The 16,783-nt window shown below is 47.0% G+C and overlaps 2 protein-coding genes across 3 annotated transcripts in view; one reads left to right on the forward strand and one right to left on the reverse strand.

Annotated features, from left to right (window-relative positions):
* Window positions 1–5: 5 nt before the first annotated feature.
* On the reverse strand, window positions 6–6,509 carry ZFYVE19 (zinc finger FYVE-type containing 19). Of its 2 annotated transcripts, none has more exons than XM_043555633.1 (11): window positions 6,356–6,509; window positions 4,979–5,100; window positions 4,759–4,812; window positions 4,258–4,376; window positions 4,013–4,158; window positions 3,575–3,683; window positions 1,666–1,875; window positions 1,144–1,223; window positions 724–822; window positions 486–616; window positions 6–401 (listed from the first exon to the last, which is right to left on the reverse strand). In XM_043555633.1, exons 1-11 carry the CDS (start codon window positions 6,407–6,409, stop codon window positions 323–325), a joined length of 1,203 nt encoding a protein of 400 aa, XP_043411568.1. In that variant the 5' UTR covers window positions 6,410–6,509; the 3' UTR covers window positions 6–322. The 2 variants fall into 2 exon arrangements, with proteins under 2 accessions (XP_043411568.1, XP_043411569.1); XM_043555634.1 differs by having other exon boundaries at window positions 486–613; window positions 6,356–6,507.
* A 195-nt stretch (window positions 6,510–6,704) lies between these two features.
* The window catches only part of DNAJC17 (DnaJ heat shock protein family (Hsp40) member C17), a 41,502-nt gene continuing 31,423 nt past the window's right edge, over window positions 6,705–16,783 (forward strand). The window contains exon 1 of the mRNA XM_043555635.1: window positions 6,705–6,868. Within this exon, the coding sequence (XP_043411570.1) occupies window positions 6,791–6,868 (78 nt within the window). The 5' untranslated portion in view covers window positions 6,705–6,790. The remainder of the gene's footprint in view (window positions 6,869–16,783) is intronic.

A 16,783-nucleotide genomic window follows, 5' to 3' on the forward strand; every position in this document is an offset into this window, starting at 1 on the left:
TGGGCTCAAGGAATCAGCATTCTTTATTAGATCCATTAAGTGCCAGGGGAGGGCCCTGGGCCCTTGAGCAAGTTCCAAGGCTCATCACCCTTAGGTTCAGTCTTGTCTTTTCCCCACCGTGTCTTACTCCCAGTCCATGCTTGGCTGTTGGAGGGCTCTGACTTCTGCCTTTCCTCTGGCTCCCCCAGTTATCATCCTGAATGGAGAATCTTTCCTCCTTCCAGGGACACTGAGGCTCAGGAAGGGGCATGTCCATGAGCAATCTAGCTTGACTTGTGCACCAGCCTGCACAACTGCCCATGGGATTGCCTCCCTGGTTTCCTCAGTGTTCTCGGCCTATGTGCCGGGGGCAGTAGGCAGACGTCTGGTGCTCTTTAAGTTCAAAGGCATCGTGGCCTTCCCTGTGGAGCAAAGAGAGACAAGTCAGGGATCAGAGAGGACCCGCAATTTCTCCCAGCCACACAGAACATTCTATCTGCACTCACCGGAAGCAGCGGGAACAGTAGAGGTCTCCATCGCAGCCGGCGCAGCGCAGGGTGGCATCCTCATTGCAGATGCAGCACCAGGGGAGCTCCTCTTCCTCTGCCTCCTGCCTGGGGGCCTTGGCCTGCGCCTTCTAGGAGCAGAGAGGAGTGGGGGAAGGGAGGTGTGTAGGAACACTGCCGCAGGAGCAGTCGGCCAGGGAGGGAGGAAGGCGTGGCAGTGGCCTAGGGTTTTTCTCACCTGGGACTCTGCCCTACAGGACTGGGCCCGGGCTCTGAGAGCTGGCTCCACGGGGATGTTCAAGCCACTTGCCTCATCCAAGGCAGCTTCTTCAGTGAGCTGTGGACAGGGTGAAGAGGTTCAGCTTCCTGTTCCAGGCCTAGACTCTGCCCCCCTGCCCCACGAGTATTTCTGTGTTCTGTGGCCTTAGCTTCTCAACCCATCTCCCTTGATCTATTGCCTATGGCTGCTGATACCCCATCTCAAGGGGCCAGTAGGCAGGTCTGGGTCATAGGGACAGTGGCATGCCAGGTAGAACAGGAGCTGCAGAGTGGCCATTCAGTGAGAGAGTAGAGGCAGGGTGAACTGGGCCAAGTGGGTGGTGGGGCAGTGAGGCAGAGACAGGACAGGTGGTGGTCAGGTGGGTAAGGCAGGGCCCACCTGCTGCAGGACTCTCTGGATGGCTGTCTCCTCATCCTCATCATCATCACTGTCTGGGAGGTGATAGTCCTGGAGGGTCACTTGAAAGGGAATGACAGGAGCAGAGGAGGAGGAGTGAGGTTGAGAGAGTTCTCTTGAGTAGCTGTAATTTTGCCCGCAGGAGCTGGTTTGCTTTCCACGGGCACTTCTTCCAGAGCTAGGCAGCCTCTGTTGTCAACAATCACATCAGATCCTGCCCCTCCCTCCCCCACCCTGGGGGACAGGAACAGAAGGATTTGCAGTCCCTGAAGGGACTGAGGGTCCCTGGGCCCCTGACGGCTGCTACTTATTCCGTATCTATTCCTTTGCCCCAGTACCTTCCTCATGGCTCTGGGCAGAGCTCAATAGACCTCTGGACATAGCAATCCCAGCACCTGACTCAGTGTGCCAGGGAATACAGGCGTTTTGTAGAGCTTGGCCTGGGGTTGGGAGTGAAGGGCCTTCCCAATGGACAGAAGTGAGCTGCTGTTTCCCAGTCTCTACCTTTATCGGGGTCCTGTCCCCGCAGCATGGCCAGGCGCTTGGCGAGGGCCAGGATCCTCTCCTGCCTCGTGTTCTCCTCCCGCAGCTCGACTGCTGCCTCAGCCAGCAGCCTGCTCTTCTCCTCTTCCAGGGACCAGATGGCCTGTCCCTTGGAATTAGTGCTCTGGCCCCCTAGGCCACCTTGGTTGAGGTCATTCTGGATAGGGGCAGCTGGAAGGAGTGATGCAGTTAGGGAGGCAGAGACATTCCAAGATCTCTGTGCCTATTTCTCAACTTTCTTTAAAAAACATAAATTACCAGCTTTTTGTTCAGCATTAGCTCCTGTGGTTTATATTACAAATAAAATGAGTCTTTCCTACATTTTTCCAAATGTAAAATACTAGTAATCTTAGACATGCTTTTTTCAATTACATCTATCCCCACTCCTGATATTTTTACATGTTGCCCTTAGGGTAGGTGTCCCATGGTATGACCATCACTGCCCCAAAAGGTGAGGGTATAGGGAAGCTAAGCCTCAGCCAGTCTCTCTGCTTTACAGGCTGGAATTAATACTTCCAGGGAGCAGCACAGAGAGGACACGAGAGAAGCTGAGATCTTGTAAGGCACTAGGCAGGAAGAATTCTACCAGAGTGGCTGTGGCTCTGACATGGTCCCCTTTAGATAAGCATTTCAGACCAAGAGGTTCAAAATGAGACAGCTTTGGGTTCAAGTCCCAGCTCTTGTCACTTAATACGTGTGACCTTGGTCAATTTCCTTAAGCTCACCAGGCCTCAGTTTCCTCATTTATAAAATATGGATAATAATAGTATGTATAAGATTACGGAGGGTATTCAATGAGATTATGTCTCTGAAGCAGGGCTTCTCAGTCTTGGTTCTTTTGATATTTTGGTATTTTGATATTTTGGACAGGATAATTCTTTGTGGTAGGGGCTGCCCTGTGCACTGTATGATGTTTAGCAGCATCCCTAGCCTCTGCTCACTAGATGCCAGTGGTACCTTCTAAGTTGTGAGAATCTGAGTCTGAGAGTCTCCAGACGTTGCCATATGGGCCCCGGATGGAAAAATCACCCCCAATTGAGAACCATTGCTCTGAAGCATTTGAACAGCACTGTCCAATAGCATTTTTTATGATAATGGAAGCGCTCCATATCATGGTCTGTATTTGTGTAAGACTATAGTTTAATAGCACTTGAAATGTGACTGGTACCACTGAGGAACTGAATTTTAAATTTCATTTTAATTAAATCTAAACAGCCACTTCCTCATCCTTATCATCATCATCATCATTGCAATGAACATTCACTGAACACTTACTATGAACCCGGCAGGGTCTTAATTGTTTATTAATCTCATTTACTTCTCGTAACTTCCCCGTGAGGTGGGTTCTATCATACCTCCATTTTACAGATGAGGAAAGTGAGACTTCGGTTAAGTAACTTTACCAGGGTCACATAGCTAGTTTAAGTGGTAGAATAAGAAATTGCTGTCTGGGAGCACCTGGGTGGCTCAGTCCATTGAACATCCAACTCTTGATTTCTATTCAGATCACGATCCCAGGGTCATGGGATTGAGCCCTGTGTTGGGCTCCAGGCTGAGTGTGGAGCCTGCTTAAGATTCTCTTTCTCTCTCTCTCTCTCCCCCTCAGCTGCTCTCCCCAATTCACGTGCTCTCTCTCTCTCTCAAATTAAAAAAAAAAATTAGAAATCGCTGTCTGATTCTAAAGCCTACACACTTATCCACTAGTAATACACTGGCTCCTGTTGGGGTAAACCCATCTAAAGCTTATAATGTTGATTGTTCTCTGATTCATATTTGCATCCCAGAGGGTGGGCAGCAGAGACCTTCCTACTTGGGGAAAGAGCTGGGGGGGGGAGGGCAGGTCCCTGGGGGATCCAGGTGGAGAAGTTACCTGGGTCTCCTCGTTCCCAGTTCTCATCAATAGCCACCTCTGCTGCCAGCTGTGTCAGCAGATCCTGCGCCTGCTGGGCCTGGGTCCTTGTGTCTGGTGGCTGATGTGCCTGTTCACAGGAGGGAACTTCAGTGAGGAGTAGGGTAGAGGGGAAGCAACATCGTAAGGCTCAGCGAAGTCTAGGTTACGGGTGGATGCTGAAGAGTTTCCAAAGCTCTTGGAAAGGGGACTGACTAATCCAGGGCTCACATAATCGAGTAGATCTGGCCACTCTTTCCTGCCCCACCCCATCCTGCTGCTTGTCCCTGGATCCTTGGCCTGGCAGCAGGCCTGAGAATCAAGAGGTGAGGGTGGGAGGTTTTGCCAACTCCTGCAAAGTACATAGGCATACATGTATCTAGGTCCTTGTCCTAGGACCCCTGACCCCTGAGCACTCACCACCTGGGAGGTCTGAGACAGCGGAACTCTGCCCTGCAGTGCAGCAAGCCGTGCCTCCATCTCTTGGGTGGAAGGGATGGAACCCTGGGTTTCCTTCCTCAGTGCAGCTAGCCTGGCTTCTATCTCTGCCTGTGAGGCCACTGACTCTGAAATTGGTATGGGAAAGCCTTGTAAGATCCAGAGGAATCCTAGTCCCAGGAAGTCTGGATGGTATGTTTGAGATCACCCTGTGTGCCCCCACTCACTGGGCTTGTTCTGCTGGCGGAGCCGTGCTAGGCGCTCAGCGATGACTTGGTCTTGTTGGGTTAGTCCCCGGCTCTGGGGAGTGCTGGGCTTCTGCTTGGCTTCCAAGGCTGCCACACGCCTGGCAGGGTATGAGATAAGGTTCTTGAAGAACGTAGAAGGGAGGGGTGAAGGCACCCACTCACCGTTTCTGATTCAAATCATTTCTAGGCATCCAGGGAGGCCTCCAATAGACAATAGTCTGTGGTTCTCATTCATATCCCTCTGTAGCCCAATCCAGCTGACCAAACAGAGGGTCTGGCTTAGAGGGCAAGATCTACCAAGAACCGTTTCTGGGGAGAGGCTGATGAGCTGCCTTCTGAGCCCAAGAAGGCAGTCATGAGGCTGAGAGATATTCTCCTGACCCTGTGCTCATTTGATCTAGAGGCTGGGAAGAGAGTCCTACTCAATGGCTCCTTTGTCTTTTCCCCACCCCTATTTGTCTCTGTCCCTTTAGCACTTACTTCTTATAGTTCTGAGGTGGTGACCACTTGGAGGCATTGACAGGAGATGATCCTCTATAGAGAAGAAATCTGGTATCAGAAGTCCCCTTATCTGCCAGTCAGTACCTCTCCCCCAAACACTTCCTGAGCTGACCTCTAGCCACAGAGCACAAAGCTGTGTGGGCTGGCCAGCTACCTGGTACCATGCTTGGCTAAACCTTTGCCCATGTCAGCTTCTCACCTGGTCAGGACTTCGTGGCACTCCTTGCAGACCTTCTGTTGGGTATTCCCAGTCCGGGGCACCACTGCACTGAAGCTAAGGCAGCCAGAACAGAAGGCCCGGCCACAATTCTTACAGCCGTACTACAAGAAACATGAAGTAGGGGGATCCATCTCTCACCCGCCCCTGCAGTCTCCTCCCTGGGACTCTCCAAGCACACACACAGAGAAGACACTGAAGTTTTGACCAGCTGCGGGGAGGAGGATGAGAAATGGGGCCCCTAGGGCCTGGGGAGAGAGAGGGGTGGAGGGTAAAGCGATTCCTCAGTCTCCAGTCTTTTATTCAAATCAAGTAGAGCTTTACGTAAAATTCCCATGCTTTCTATCCTGACTTCAATTCAATGGCACTGGGGTATAGAAAACAAATAGGCAAAACCTCATGCTGCAGGTCACGGGCTCTTCAACAAAGGAGAACCAGAGAGAGTGCAGAGCCCCTGTCTTCTGTGCTCTAGTAGAGATGGAGGGTGGCTTGGCTTCAGGGATAACAATAGCCTCCATTTATTAAGCACTTACTGTGTGCCAGGCACTAAGCTCAGCATTTAACATTCGTCATGTGATTTAATCCTCACAATTTATACACACTACTCTACTTAATCCTGATGACCACCATTATTATTCCTATCTTAGATGGGGTCAGAGAGGTTACATGACTTGCCCAAACCAAGGTAATTCCATGAATAAGACTGCAGAGGTCAAATTTGAACCTTGACAACCCGGGTTACAAAACCCAGGTTTCTAAGTGCTACACGGATCTGCCTCCATAGCTATTCATTCATCCAATCTGGTTCCTATCTCCTGGTCACAACTGATCAGAGGAAGCCTACAGTTTACCAGAAGAATTTGGGGCCTTGTGCAGAGGACAAAAGACTTTGCCACGGTGCCTTGGGAGCAGGAGGAAGGGCGGTAATCTAACTCAAGAAACCTGGGAAGGGCAGGCTGCATGATGGTGAAGGTTTCAGAGCAAAGGACATGGTGTGATAGAGACTGGTCACAGGGCATTAACCAAGACTGGGCTGCGGAGGAGCAAAGTGGAGGGAAGGAACCAGCTGTATCCTTCAGTTAGTGGACAGAAAAGCCTACCTTTCTAGAAAAGATAGGAGCGTGCTGTATAGTTACAGGGACTTTCACCTCCAGCACCTCTCTGGACCCTCATGCTAACCCCGAAAGCGAGGGAGAGTTAGCCCCATTTCACAGAAATGGAAACTGAAGTTCAGTGACTTCAACAAAACCAACACAGCTGGAAAGGGGTCGTAAAACCAAGTCTACGGACTTCAAGTCCAGGGCTTTTCCTCCACTCCGCGTCCTCCCTGACCTTCTAGCCCGCGGGGAAAAGACTCGCCTCCTTTTTGAAGAGGGTAAACTTGACAGCGCAGCCGTAGCACCTACTCTCCATTCTGGTGGCCGGCGCAGCGCCGCAAGGTCCACAGAGCTGAGATCACGCTTGCCGGGCCCCGGACACCCTCGGACCTTCACTAAGCCCCGCCCCCGCCCCCACCCCTACACCCTCCCGCGCTGGCTAGCTGCGGCCTCCGGCGGGAGAATCGCGATCTCCTACATCAATCGGAGAGCGGTAGCGGAAGACGCGGGGGCTGCTGGGAGGCGTAGTTCATTCACTTGCTCGCTTCCCTCATAGACAGTCAAGCCTGATCCAGAACACGACATTTCCCAGGGGGCTAAGCGCCATTCAGCTCGCTGGCGACAACAGTCCCCGGGAATCCCTACGCACGCTTAGACTCTTGGGAGTTGTAGTACGAATCCAGTCAGGATTGGAACCATGGCGGTGACCAAGGAGCTCTTACAGATGGACCTGTACGCCCTGCTAGGTATCGAGGAGAAAGCAGCGGACAAAGAGGTGAGAACGGTGGTGAGAAGGGCCGAATCCGACCAGGCCTAGCGGCCCTTCCTGTGTTGGCGCCTCGCCAGCAGCTGGCACCCGCTTTCCAGGTTCGGCCGGGCCCTGGACGCGGAGTGAGGGGCGGCCCGACGACCTTAGAAGGTGGTTTCCCAGACGTTTCCTGGCCGGTCTGAGGGCCTCACGAGGAATTGGGGTGCACAGAAGGAAGGCTCCTTGCGCAGGGTACTGTGCTCTCCCTATGGCCCTTGTGTAGAAGAGAAGTAGTTGAGTGAACTGAGAGGAAACCCTAGCCCCCGCCCTGCGCCTGCGCAGTGTCAGCCCCTGAGTCTGCTTCTGCAGTGTCTGTGGCTTGAGGTACTACATAGTCACCTATGAAGGCCGATTTAACTCCGCTTAGAGCCTAGGGCGGGAAAAAAGGCCGAGTCTCGAGGTTTCTCCACTCCCTTTTCATCTTTCTTGGCAGTGTGACCTATGACTTTGTCATTTCTTTTTTCCACCCCAGCCTATGGTTGCCCTCTGAAAACGTGCTAATGGGCTCAGAGACGGAAGATCAGAAGAGTAAAGGCAGATGGCCTTAAATTAAGTTCCACGGGAAAGTGTTGATAAAGGTGCCAGGGAGTGGGATATTAACCGATCAAGCTGTAATTAGGAGTTTTGTTATCTTCCCCTGGATAATGGTAGAGGTTGTAACAATGTAGGAAGGGGAAGCAGTTCATCAGATGAAAGTTAATGCCCGCGAATGTCCCTGTACTTCCTGGCTGTCTAGCTCATGGCTTGAGTGAGCTTGTGAGAAGAGGAGGCTCTGGGGCAGAAAAGCAAGGAGACCTACAGGGTTCTGGAGGAGAGATGCTATCAGCCTGCACATCACTGTCTCCCGCAGCTGCCACTGAAATCAGAAGTGGGCCGTGGGTGTGTACAGAGCACCAAAAGCATCCGCTACACCCATCTCATAAATCCTAAAATTTCAGTGTTAATAATGCCCAACACCTATATAGTGCTTACTGTGGGCTGGACTCTATTCTGAGTGCTCTACATTTGTAAATTATTTAATTGGTACTTCATTAATAGTGAGAAATTACTTTGGACATTTTACACACAAACCCAGCCAGTATGTTGGAACCCTGAAGTTGAGAACTTCTGAGGAAGGCATTTGGGTAGCTGCTGATGTGTGTGTTGCTCAGAGCTGGATGTGGATGGATGAGATGCCATTTAAAGGGGTCAGGTGAGGCTATTGTCTAGCAAGAGACCAATGTCTGATTGGGTCAGTATGGATAGGATCCATTTTTCACTCAGATGAGATAAGGGATATGTGAGAAGGCTCTTTATACAGGATAAAAGATGCTGTTCCTATCTTTTAATAGGGGAGGCACAACTATAATATAAGGAAGAATATGGTAAATTCCTTAAGAGGGATACAGACAAAGTACTGTGGATTTTCATAGTAGGCTGAGGTGGTTTCTCGTTTGGGAGAAAGGGTGGGGAAAATAGATATAGATATAGATATAGATATAGATAGATAGAGATAGAGATAGATATATCTATATCTATCTCTATATCTATCTCTATCTATCTATCTATATATATAGATATCTATATCTATATCTATATATCTATATATATAAAGCATGTAGAAAAAAAGTCCTTCTAAACTTTGGTTGTCTGGTCATATAGTCTAGGAGTTGTTCCTTTGGTATCCATAGAAAGGTGACACGAATGGTGTAAACCCTGAAATCATGTATAATACTGTGTATTCATTTTTGAGGAGAGGAGTTAATTCTTACCCCAAAAAAGACTAAAGAAGCCATGATCTAGGCCAATCTCCTTGTATTAATGATGGTGAAACTGAAGCTCAGAGAGGGTGGTTAGTGACAGAATTGGAACTGGAACCTAGATTCCCTGACGCCTGGACCAGGTCAGTGTTCCTTCCACTGTGTCACTTTGGCCCTTGTCCAGCACCATACAGCTCAGCTCATACCAACACCAGTTTTAACTTTCCTTCAGACCACTTTTCTGTGTATATCTGTATATCCATCTGCTGGTTTGAGTTCTCCATTTGGATGCTTCACGGGGGTCTAAATCTTACTACATCTAAAATTGAATTCTGGACCTTCTGTCTCCAAACCTTCTCCTTCCTTGCACTTCTCTCTCATGGTAAATGGCACTACCATCCATCCACTTGAACTAGGAACGTGGAGTCATTCTTTGCCCAACGTGGGGCTCAAACTCATGACCCTGAGGTCAAGAGTCTCATTCTCCACTGACTGAGCCAGTCACGTGCCCCTGGAGTTGCTGTTGATACCTCATCTTCTCACTTCTGCCATCTAGTCCATCACCGGGTGCTAATGAGTTACCCTCCCAAATAATTCTCAAAACTGTTCACTTATCTTTGTTTCCACTGCTGCCAGTCCAGCCCAAGCCCTATCAACTTCCATCTGAACAATTATAGTAGTCTTCCAATTTGTCTTTTTACTTTCAATCTATTGCATTTTGACCTGTTGTACACTGACATTCTATTCTTTTCACAGAAAATGGAATGATCTTGATAAGAGCCCTATTGCACTTTTAATAATATACTCAATATAATTTCTTAACCCTTCATGTGTGTATTTCCTTCTGCCAGGAATACTCCTCTGCCGTTTCTGTTAACCTGGGTTACTTAAAAAACATTTTGGGGGGTTAAATGTCCGACTTTGGATCAGGTCATGATCTCATGGTTTGTGAGTTTGAGCCCCGGGTTGGCCTATGTGCTGACAGCTCAGAGCCTGGAGCCTGCTTCGGATTCTGTGTCTCCCTCTCTCTCTTTCGCTCCCCTGATTGCATATTATAAAATTTTTTTTTAGATTTTTTAAATGTTTGTTTGTTTGTTTGTTTGTTTTGGAGAGAGACAGAGACAGAGTGTGAGCAGGGGAAGGGCAGAGAGAGGGAGGGAAAGAATCCCAAGCAGTCTCCGCACATCAGTGCAGAGCCCCACACAGGGCCTGAACCCATGAAATATGAGACCATGAGCTGAGCCTAAATTGAGTTGGACGCTTAACCGACTGAGCCACCCAGGTGCCCCTAACCTAGGTCACATTTATTTATCCTCCAGAACTCAACTTAAATGGCATATCCTTAGAGAGGCCTTGTCTATTATTCTCTTTCATAACAGTTGGCTTTCCTCCTTTCTAGTACTTATTTTCAGTTCGTAATTACATATTTATTTGTGTGATTATTTGTTTTGTGCCTTAATCCCCTCTGTACTCCTAGCTCTGAGGAGTGGATCTGGTTCATTCACTTCTGTAGCAGCCCCTTCTGTGACTGACACAGAAGAGGCTCTCTCGATAAATATTTGTTGAATGAATGAGGTAGTGGCTATAGAGACCGCTACAACTTGACTTGAGAATCATGAACCTTGAGGCAGTCACTGTCTCTCTTCGGGGCTGACTTTCCTCAAATGTAAAATGAGGGAGCTGGGCAAACTCTGGCTTCAGGGGTCAAATGGCCTCAACTACAAATTTTGTAATAGGCCATGAGCTAAGAATGGTTTTTACATATTTAAAGGATTGTAAAAAAAACAAACAACTCAACAGCAAAAAATCAAACATGTTAAAAAATGGGCAAAGGACTTGAATAGATATTTCTCCAAAGAAATATATAAATGGCCAACAAGTACATGAAAAGTTGTCCAGGGGCACCTGGATGGCTCAGTTGATTGAGCGTCCAACTTCAGCTTAGGTCATGATCTCATGGTTTGTGAGTTCGAGTCCCACATTGGGCTCTGTGCTGACAGCTCCTACTCTGTGTCTCCCTCTCTCTGCTCCTCCCTCACTCACTCTCTGTGTCTCTCTCCTTCAAAAATAAATAAACATTAAAAACTAAAAAAAAAGATGTCCAATACCACTAATCATTAGGTAAATATAAGTCAAAAACACAATGAGATACTACTTTACACCCATTATGATGGCTGTAACTATTATTATTATTTTAAGTTTATTTATTTTTATTTTGAGAGAGAGAGAGAACAAGCAGGGTAGAGGGGCAGGGAGAGAGAGAATCCCAAGCAGGCTCCACACTGTCAGCACAGAGCCCAGTGTGGGGCTGGATCTCAGGAACTATGAAATCATGAGCTGAGCTGAAATCAAGAGTTGGACGCTCAACTGACTGAGCCACCCAGGTGCCCAAAAGAGAGAGAACATGTAGCGCAGAGCCTGACTTGGGGCTCAATCCCAGGACCCTGGGAGCACAACCTGAGGCAAAATCAAGAGTTGGTCACTCAACCAACTAGCCACCCAGGCGCCCTGTAAGTTATATATATTTTATAATGAAAACAACCAACTAACCAAGCCAAACCAAAATCAGAACAAAAAAGAATGTTTGACAAAGACCACATGTGGCCTCCTACAATTTTTGGCCTTTTACAGAAAAAGTTTGCCTACCCGTACTAGAATTAGGGGCAAGTTCAGCTCTACCTTTCTATACATGGAACTTACCCCTTCTGTCAACCTCCTCCTGCAGCGAACCTCACAGGTTCAGAAGTGGTCTAAACAATGCCTTTGGTGGAAATTTAGAGACTCGGCAATTCCCAAGTAGACATTTTTTTTCCCATTCCAGCCTCAGAGGAGATAGGCTGGCACGATATAATCTTCTTGTAGAAAACCCTTGAGTCAAGGACGTGGATTTGGTGTGGAAGTGTTCCTGGGAAGAGGATCATGCCCTGGAAATTCAGTCCCCTGCTAGAACCCAAGCTCAGTCCCCTGAGCCCCTGATGCTTACGTGCTCATGTGCACATGCCTATGTGTGCTCATGCGTACACCCCCCATCTCCCACTCACTCACTCACTCACTCACTCACTCTCTGCTGGAGCAAGTCCCCAAGGCCTGCCAAAATGAAGACTAGGTCATGAATTCATGCTGTTTGCAAGCCCTCGAGAGAATCTGAAATAATCTCAGGAATTAACCTGGGCGACTACAGTGGCGTTATGGCCCTTTTCCTAGTTCTGCTCTTGCCCTCTTGAGCCTCTTCACACAGCAGCCAGAGTAAGCCTTTAGAATGTGGATCAGATTGTGTCACTTCTGCTCCAACTTCCCAGTGGCTTCTCATCAGTCTTAGAGTAATACCTGAAGGCCTTTCCTGGCCCTTGGGGCTCTTGTTGCCTTTCCTTCATGTTCCCTGCCATTCTCCCCTTGCTCACTAAGCTCCTGCCATCTCAATCCTATGTTATGTTATGTTATGTTATGTTATGTTATGTTATGTTATGTTATGTTTTGCATAGCATAAAATTTACCATTTTAACCCTTTTTAAAAAACGTTTATTTATTTATTTTTGAGAGAGAGAGAGCACAAGCCAGGGAGGGGCAGAGAGACAGAGGGAGATACAGAATCCAAAGCAGGCTCCAGGCTCCAGAGCCCAATGTAGGGCTTGAACTCATGAACTATGAGATCATGACCTGAACCGAAGTTGGACGCTTAACTGACTGAGCCACCCAGGTGCCCCATTTTAACCCTTAAAAAAAATTTTTTTTAATCTTTATTTATTTTTAAGAGAGGGTGCAAGCAGGGGAGGAACAGAGAGAGAGGGAGACACAGAATCCGAAGCAGGCTCCAGGCTCCCAGCTGTCAGCACAGAGCCCGACACGGGGCTCGAACTCACAAACTGTGAGATCATGACCTGAGCCAAAGTCGGACGTCCAACCGACTGAGCCACCCAGGCGCCCCTAACCCTAACCCTTTTTTAAAAAATGTTTTCTATTTATTTTTGAAAGAGAAAGAGTGAGAGCAAGCGGGGGAGGGGCAGAGAAAGAGGGAGACCAAGGATCCAAAGCCGGCTCCAAGCTGACAGCAGAGAGACCAATGTAGGGCTTGGACCCACAGACTGCAAGATCATGACCTGAGCCAAAGTTGCACACTTAACCTACTGAGCCACCCAGGTGCCCCTAAGATGTTATTTTTCAAAAGTAATTTGTATACCCAGTGCAGGACTTGAATTCACAACCCCAAGGTCAAAGTGAGCCAGCCAGGTGCCCCCCGTTTTAAGTTTGAATAATATTTCGTTGAATGTATATGCCACATTACCATATTTTGTTTATCCATTCATCTGTTGACAGACGTTTGGATCATTTCCACCTTTTGACTATTGTGAATAATGCTACTATGAACACAAGTGTATATATATCTGTTAAAGTCCTGCTTTCAGTTCTTTTGGATATATACCCATAAATGGAATTGCTGGACCATATGATAACTCTATGTTTGATATTTTGGTTATACTGCCTTATGCAGCAGCTACACCATTGTACATTCCCACCAGCAATGTACAAGGGTTCCAATTTCTCCACATCCTTTGCAACGGTTGTTATTTCCTCTTTTTTTGGATAATAACCTTCCTTCTGGGTGTGAAATGGGCCTCAGGTGATTTTTTTCAAACTCACCTAACATATTCTTGCTTCAGGGCCTTTATATCTGCTAATCCTTCTGCTTAGAACATTCTTCTCTGGCAGTTGTGTATTTTATATCTCATTCCCACCCCTTATTCAGATTTCTATTCATGTATAACCTCCTCAGGGAGGGTTTCCCTGACCACCAATTTATATTAGCTACCTCCACACCCTGACACTGCTACATATATTTCTAAGTAGTGCTTCTCACTACTAACGCTCACTGCCATTTTATATTACTATACCCATCTGCTTATTCCCCATTAGAATGTAAAAAATCCAGGAAGGAAGGGACTTCCTCTGTTTATTGCTGTCTCTAGCACCTAGAATAGTGCCTAGCCCTTGATAGGTGCTCAGTGAATCCTTGTTGAGTGATTGGATGAATATGCACTATTATTTTCTTAGACAGTAGTACTTTGTGACGAAGCAAAATTACTAGACCAAAAGTAAATATATCTCAAAGCTTTTTAACAGAATTTTTAAAAGTAATCTGTACACCCAACATTGGGCTTGAACTCACAACCCCAAGATCAAGAGTTCCATGCTCTACCAACTGAACCAGCCAGGCCCCCCGCTAAAAGCTTTTTCAAAGTTTTCTTTCAGAGAAGTAGTACCAACTTATACTCTTGCCAAGTAGGCAGGATTGCCCATGTCTCTGCTCACAGCCCCCACCCTGACTCTTGAAAGCAGCACACTGTGTGCCCAGTGCCCTGCCCAGAACAGGCACACACTGGACCTTTATTAAATCAAACTTGACAGTGTTCTTCCTGTTTCATTTTGGTTTCCTTTCCCATTCTCCGTGTGTGTTTCAGAGGAGAGTAGAACTATTTCCCACAAACATTTGATTCCACAAACTTTTTTTTTTAATTGAAAGAGAGAGGATGCAAGTGAATGAGAACAGAGAGAGAAAATCCCACAAGGGAGAGACAGAGACACACACACACACACACACACACACACACACACACGGGGGGGGTGGGGTGGGGTGGGAAGCGGGTCTCACTGGAAGCAGGGCTCGAGCTCACCCAATGAGAGACTCAAACTCAGGATCTGTGAGATCATGACCTGAGCCAAAGTCAGATGCTTAACCAACTAAGTCACCCGGGCAGCCCTGATTCCACAAACTTTTATTAAGTGCCTAGCATGTGTCAGCCTCAGAGTTGGTGCTAGGGGTACAAATGTGAAAAAAGTGGTCCCTATAGAGTTGCCCCATCTTGCCTGTTTCCTTTTTCCACCTTTTCCATCTCTTGCTCCTGTGGCCCATCTTTGTGTGTGTGTCCCATCATTATGGAATGCAGAGGTTAAAGTTTATAGTTCTAGAAGTTGATGCTTTTTTAAAAAATGTTTATTTGTTGAGAGAGAGAGAGAGAGAGAGAGAGAGAGAGAGAGAGAGAGAGAAAAGAGCAGGGGAAGAGCAGAGAGGAATTCCAAGCAGGCTCAACACTGTCAGTGTAGAGCCCTACTGGGGGCTCGAACTCATGAACTGAGAGATCATGACCTGAGCCGAAATCGAGTCGGATGCAATCAAGAGTGAGTGCTCAACTGACTGAGCCACCCAGGCACCCCTAGAAGTTAATGCTTTTTTAATCAGATCATCACTTCCTATAGAGTGTAGCTTTGTATAAAAAATAACAGTTTCAGGGGCACCTGGGTGGCTCAGTTGGTTAAGCATCTGACTCTTGCTTTTGGCTCAGGTCATGATCTCCATTTGTGAGTTCGAGTCCTATGTTGGGCTCTGCACTGACTGGATTTCTCTGCTTCTCCCCAACTCATGCGTCCACGTGAACACTCTCTCTGTCTCTCACAATAAATGAAAAAGAACAGTTTTTATAACTAATCTTTAACAAATAAGGCCAAGAATTATTGTTTATTGCATCTACCATATGTCAAAAGTGGATGAAAATTATAATACAGAGCATTGAGCAATGTTGGGAATTGTCAATGTGCTTTTATCATCACTTTTGACTTATTAGCAGTGATAGTTAAGAAAGTGGACTTTGACTCAAAAGTAATTGTTAAGTCATTGACTCCATAACTTAACTAGTTTGTGACCTTGAGCAAACGTTTAACCTCTGTGTGCTTTGGCTTCCCTGTCTGCAAAATGGGAATGATGGCAGTCCCTTCCTGCCAGCATTGTAGTAAAGCTCGATACAAGTAAAGCATTTAGCATGGTGCCTGGTACAGAGCGAATGCAGGCTACATGTTAGCTCTTGCTGTTAATATTGTCCTTCCACCTTCCTTACATGGTAAGCACTAATGTCAAATACACATCTCCCACACCTCACGTCTAAGGTTGCCCTCTACTCCTTAGCCCTTCTCACTCATTCCAGCCCTGACAGGCCCAGTGCTGACTCAGTGATTGTCATAGCAGTCAAGGTAGAAAGGAGGTGGGGAATTAGGTAGAGCAAAATTGAGGATCAGCAGAGTTCACTGTTCAGTTCAGATCTACAGATGAGCGGAGTATATCACCAAAGACAAGGTACCATATGGGCATGGTGGGGTTTTAGAGCTGAATAAGACATCAGTCTGCTTTCGGCCAGCTCACACAGTATAGTGAACAATGAATTTTGAGGTAAAATGAAAGAGGTTCCATATATAGTATTTAAGGAAAATACTTATAGTATTTAAGGAAATTCCTTATAGTATTTAAGGAAAATGCTATAGGAATAAAGAAGGCATGATTCGGGGCCACATGGGTGGCTCTGTCAGTTGAGTGTCTGACTTTGGCTCAGGTCATGATCTCAGTTGGTGAGTTCGAGCCCCACAGCCGTCTCACTGCTATCAGTGCAGGGCCCACTTCAGATCCTCTGCCTCCCTCCACTCTGCCCCTCTCTCCCATCTCTCAAAAACAAAACAATAACAACAAAAAAGAAGGCATGATTCATAGAGTGGCAGGATTAGGGAAGACTTCTCTGAGGAGGTGTTTTTGTGCAAGACCTTGAGGGGAGAAAAGAATATATCATAGGAGGGATCTTCACGGTTGTTGATTCTCTTCATTTTGTAGACAGGAGGATAGAGGTCCAGAGAGCTTATGGAACTTGCTCCAGACCACCCAGATAATGAGCATCAGACCCAGACTGGAGCCAGTATAATATTCTTTCCACTCCTATACAGTTGGCACAGGTCTCTGTTGTCTATTGCAGCCTCACCTTTCATTTGAAGCCCTTTGTAGGGTATGTAACTCATTGTATCTTGGCAAGCATTACTTGATGAAGCCAGGTACTTGAAAATCCATTTTGATTAACTCTTTCAAGACTCAAATTTTATGTCTGTTTACCAGGAAAACTACCAAAGACAATTAACATTGACATTTTCAGGAAGGAAGGTTATATTATAGCATATAAGTTGCTTTAAGGAAAAGCCTATTTTACCTATATGCTAGCTAATACCTTTATTTAAACTCCATATTTCTGGAGCCTGGGTAGCTCGGTCAGTTAAGCATCTGACTCTTGATTTCGGCTCAGGTCATGATCCCAGGGTTGTGGGATCAAGCCGCACA

The sequence above is a fragment of the Prionailurus bengalensis genome, chromosome B3, assembly GCF_016509475.1.
Source record: "Prionailurus bengalensis isolate Pbe53 chromosome B3, Fcat_Pben_1.1_paternal_pri, whole genome shotgun sequence".
Classification (NCBI taxonomy): domain Eukaryota; kingdom Metazoa; phylum Chordata; class Mammalia; order Carnivora; family Felidae; genus Prionailurus; species Prionailurus bengalensis.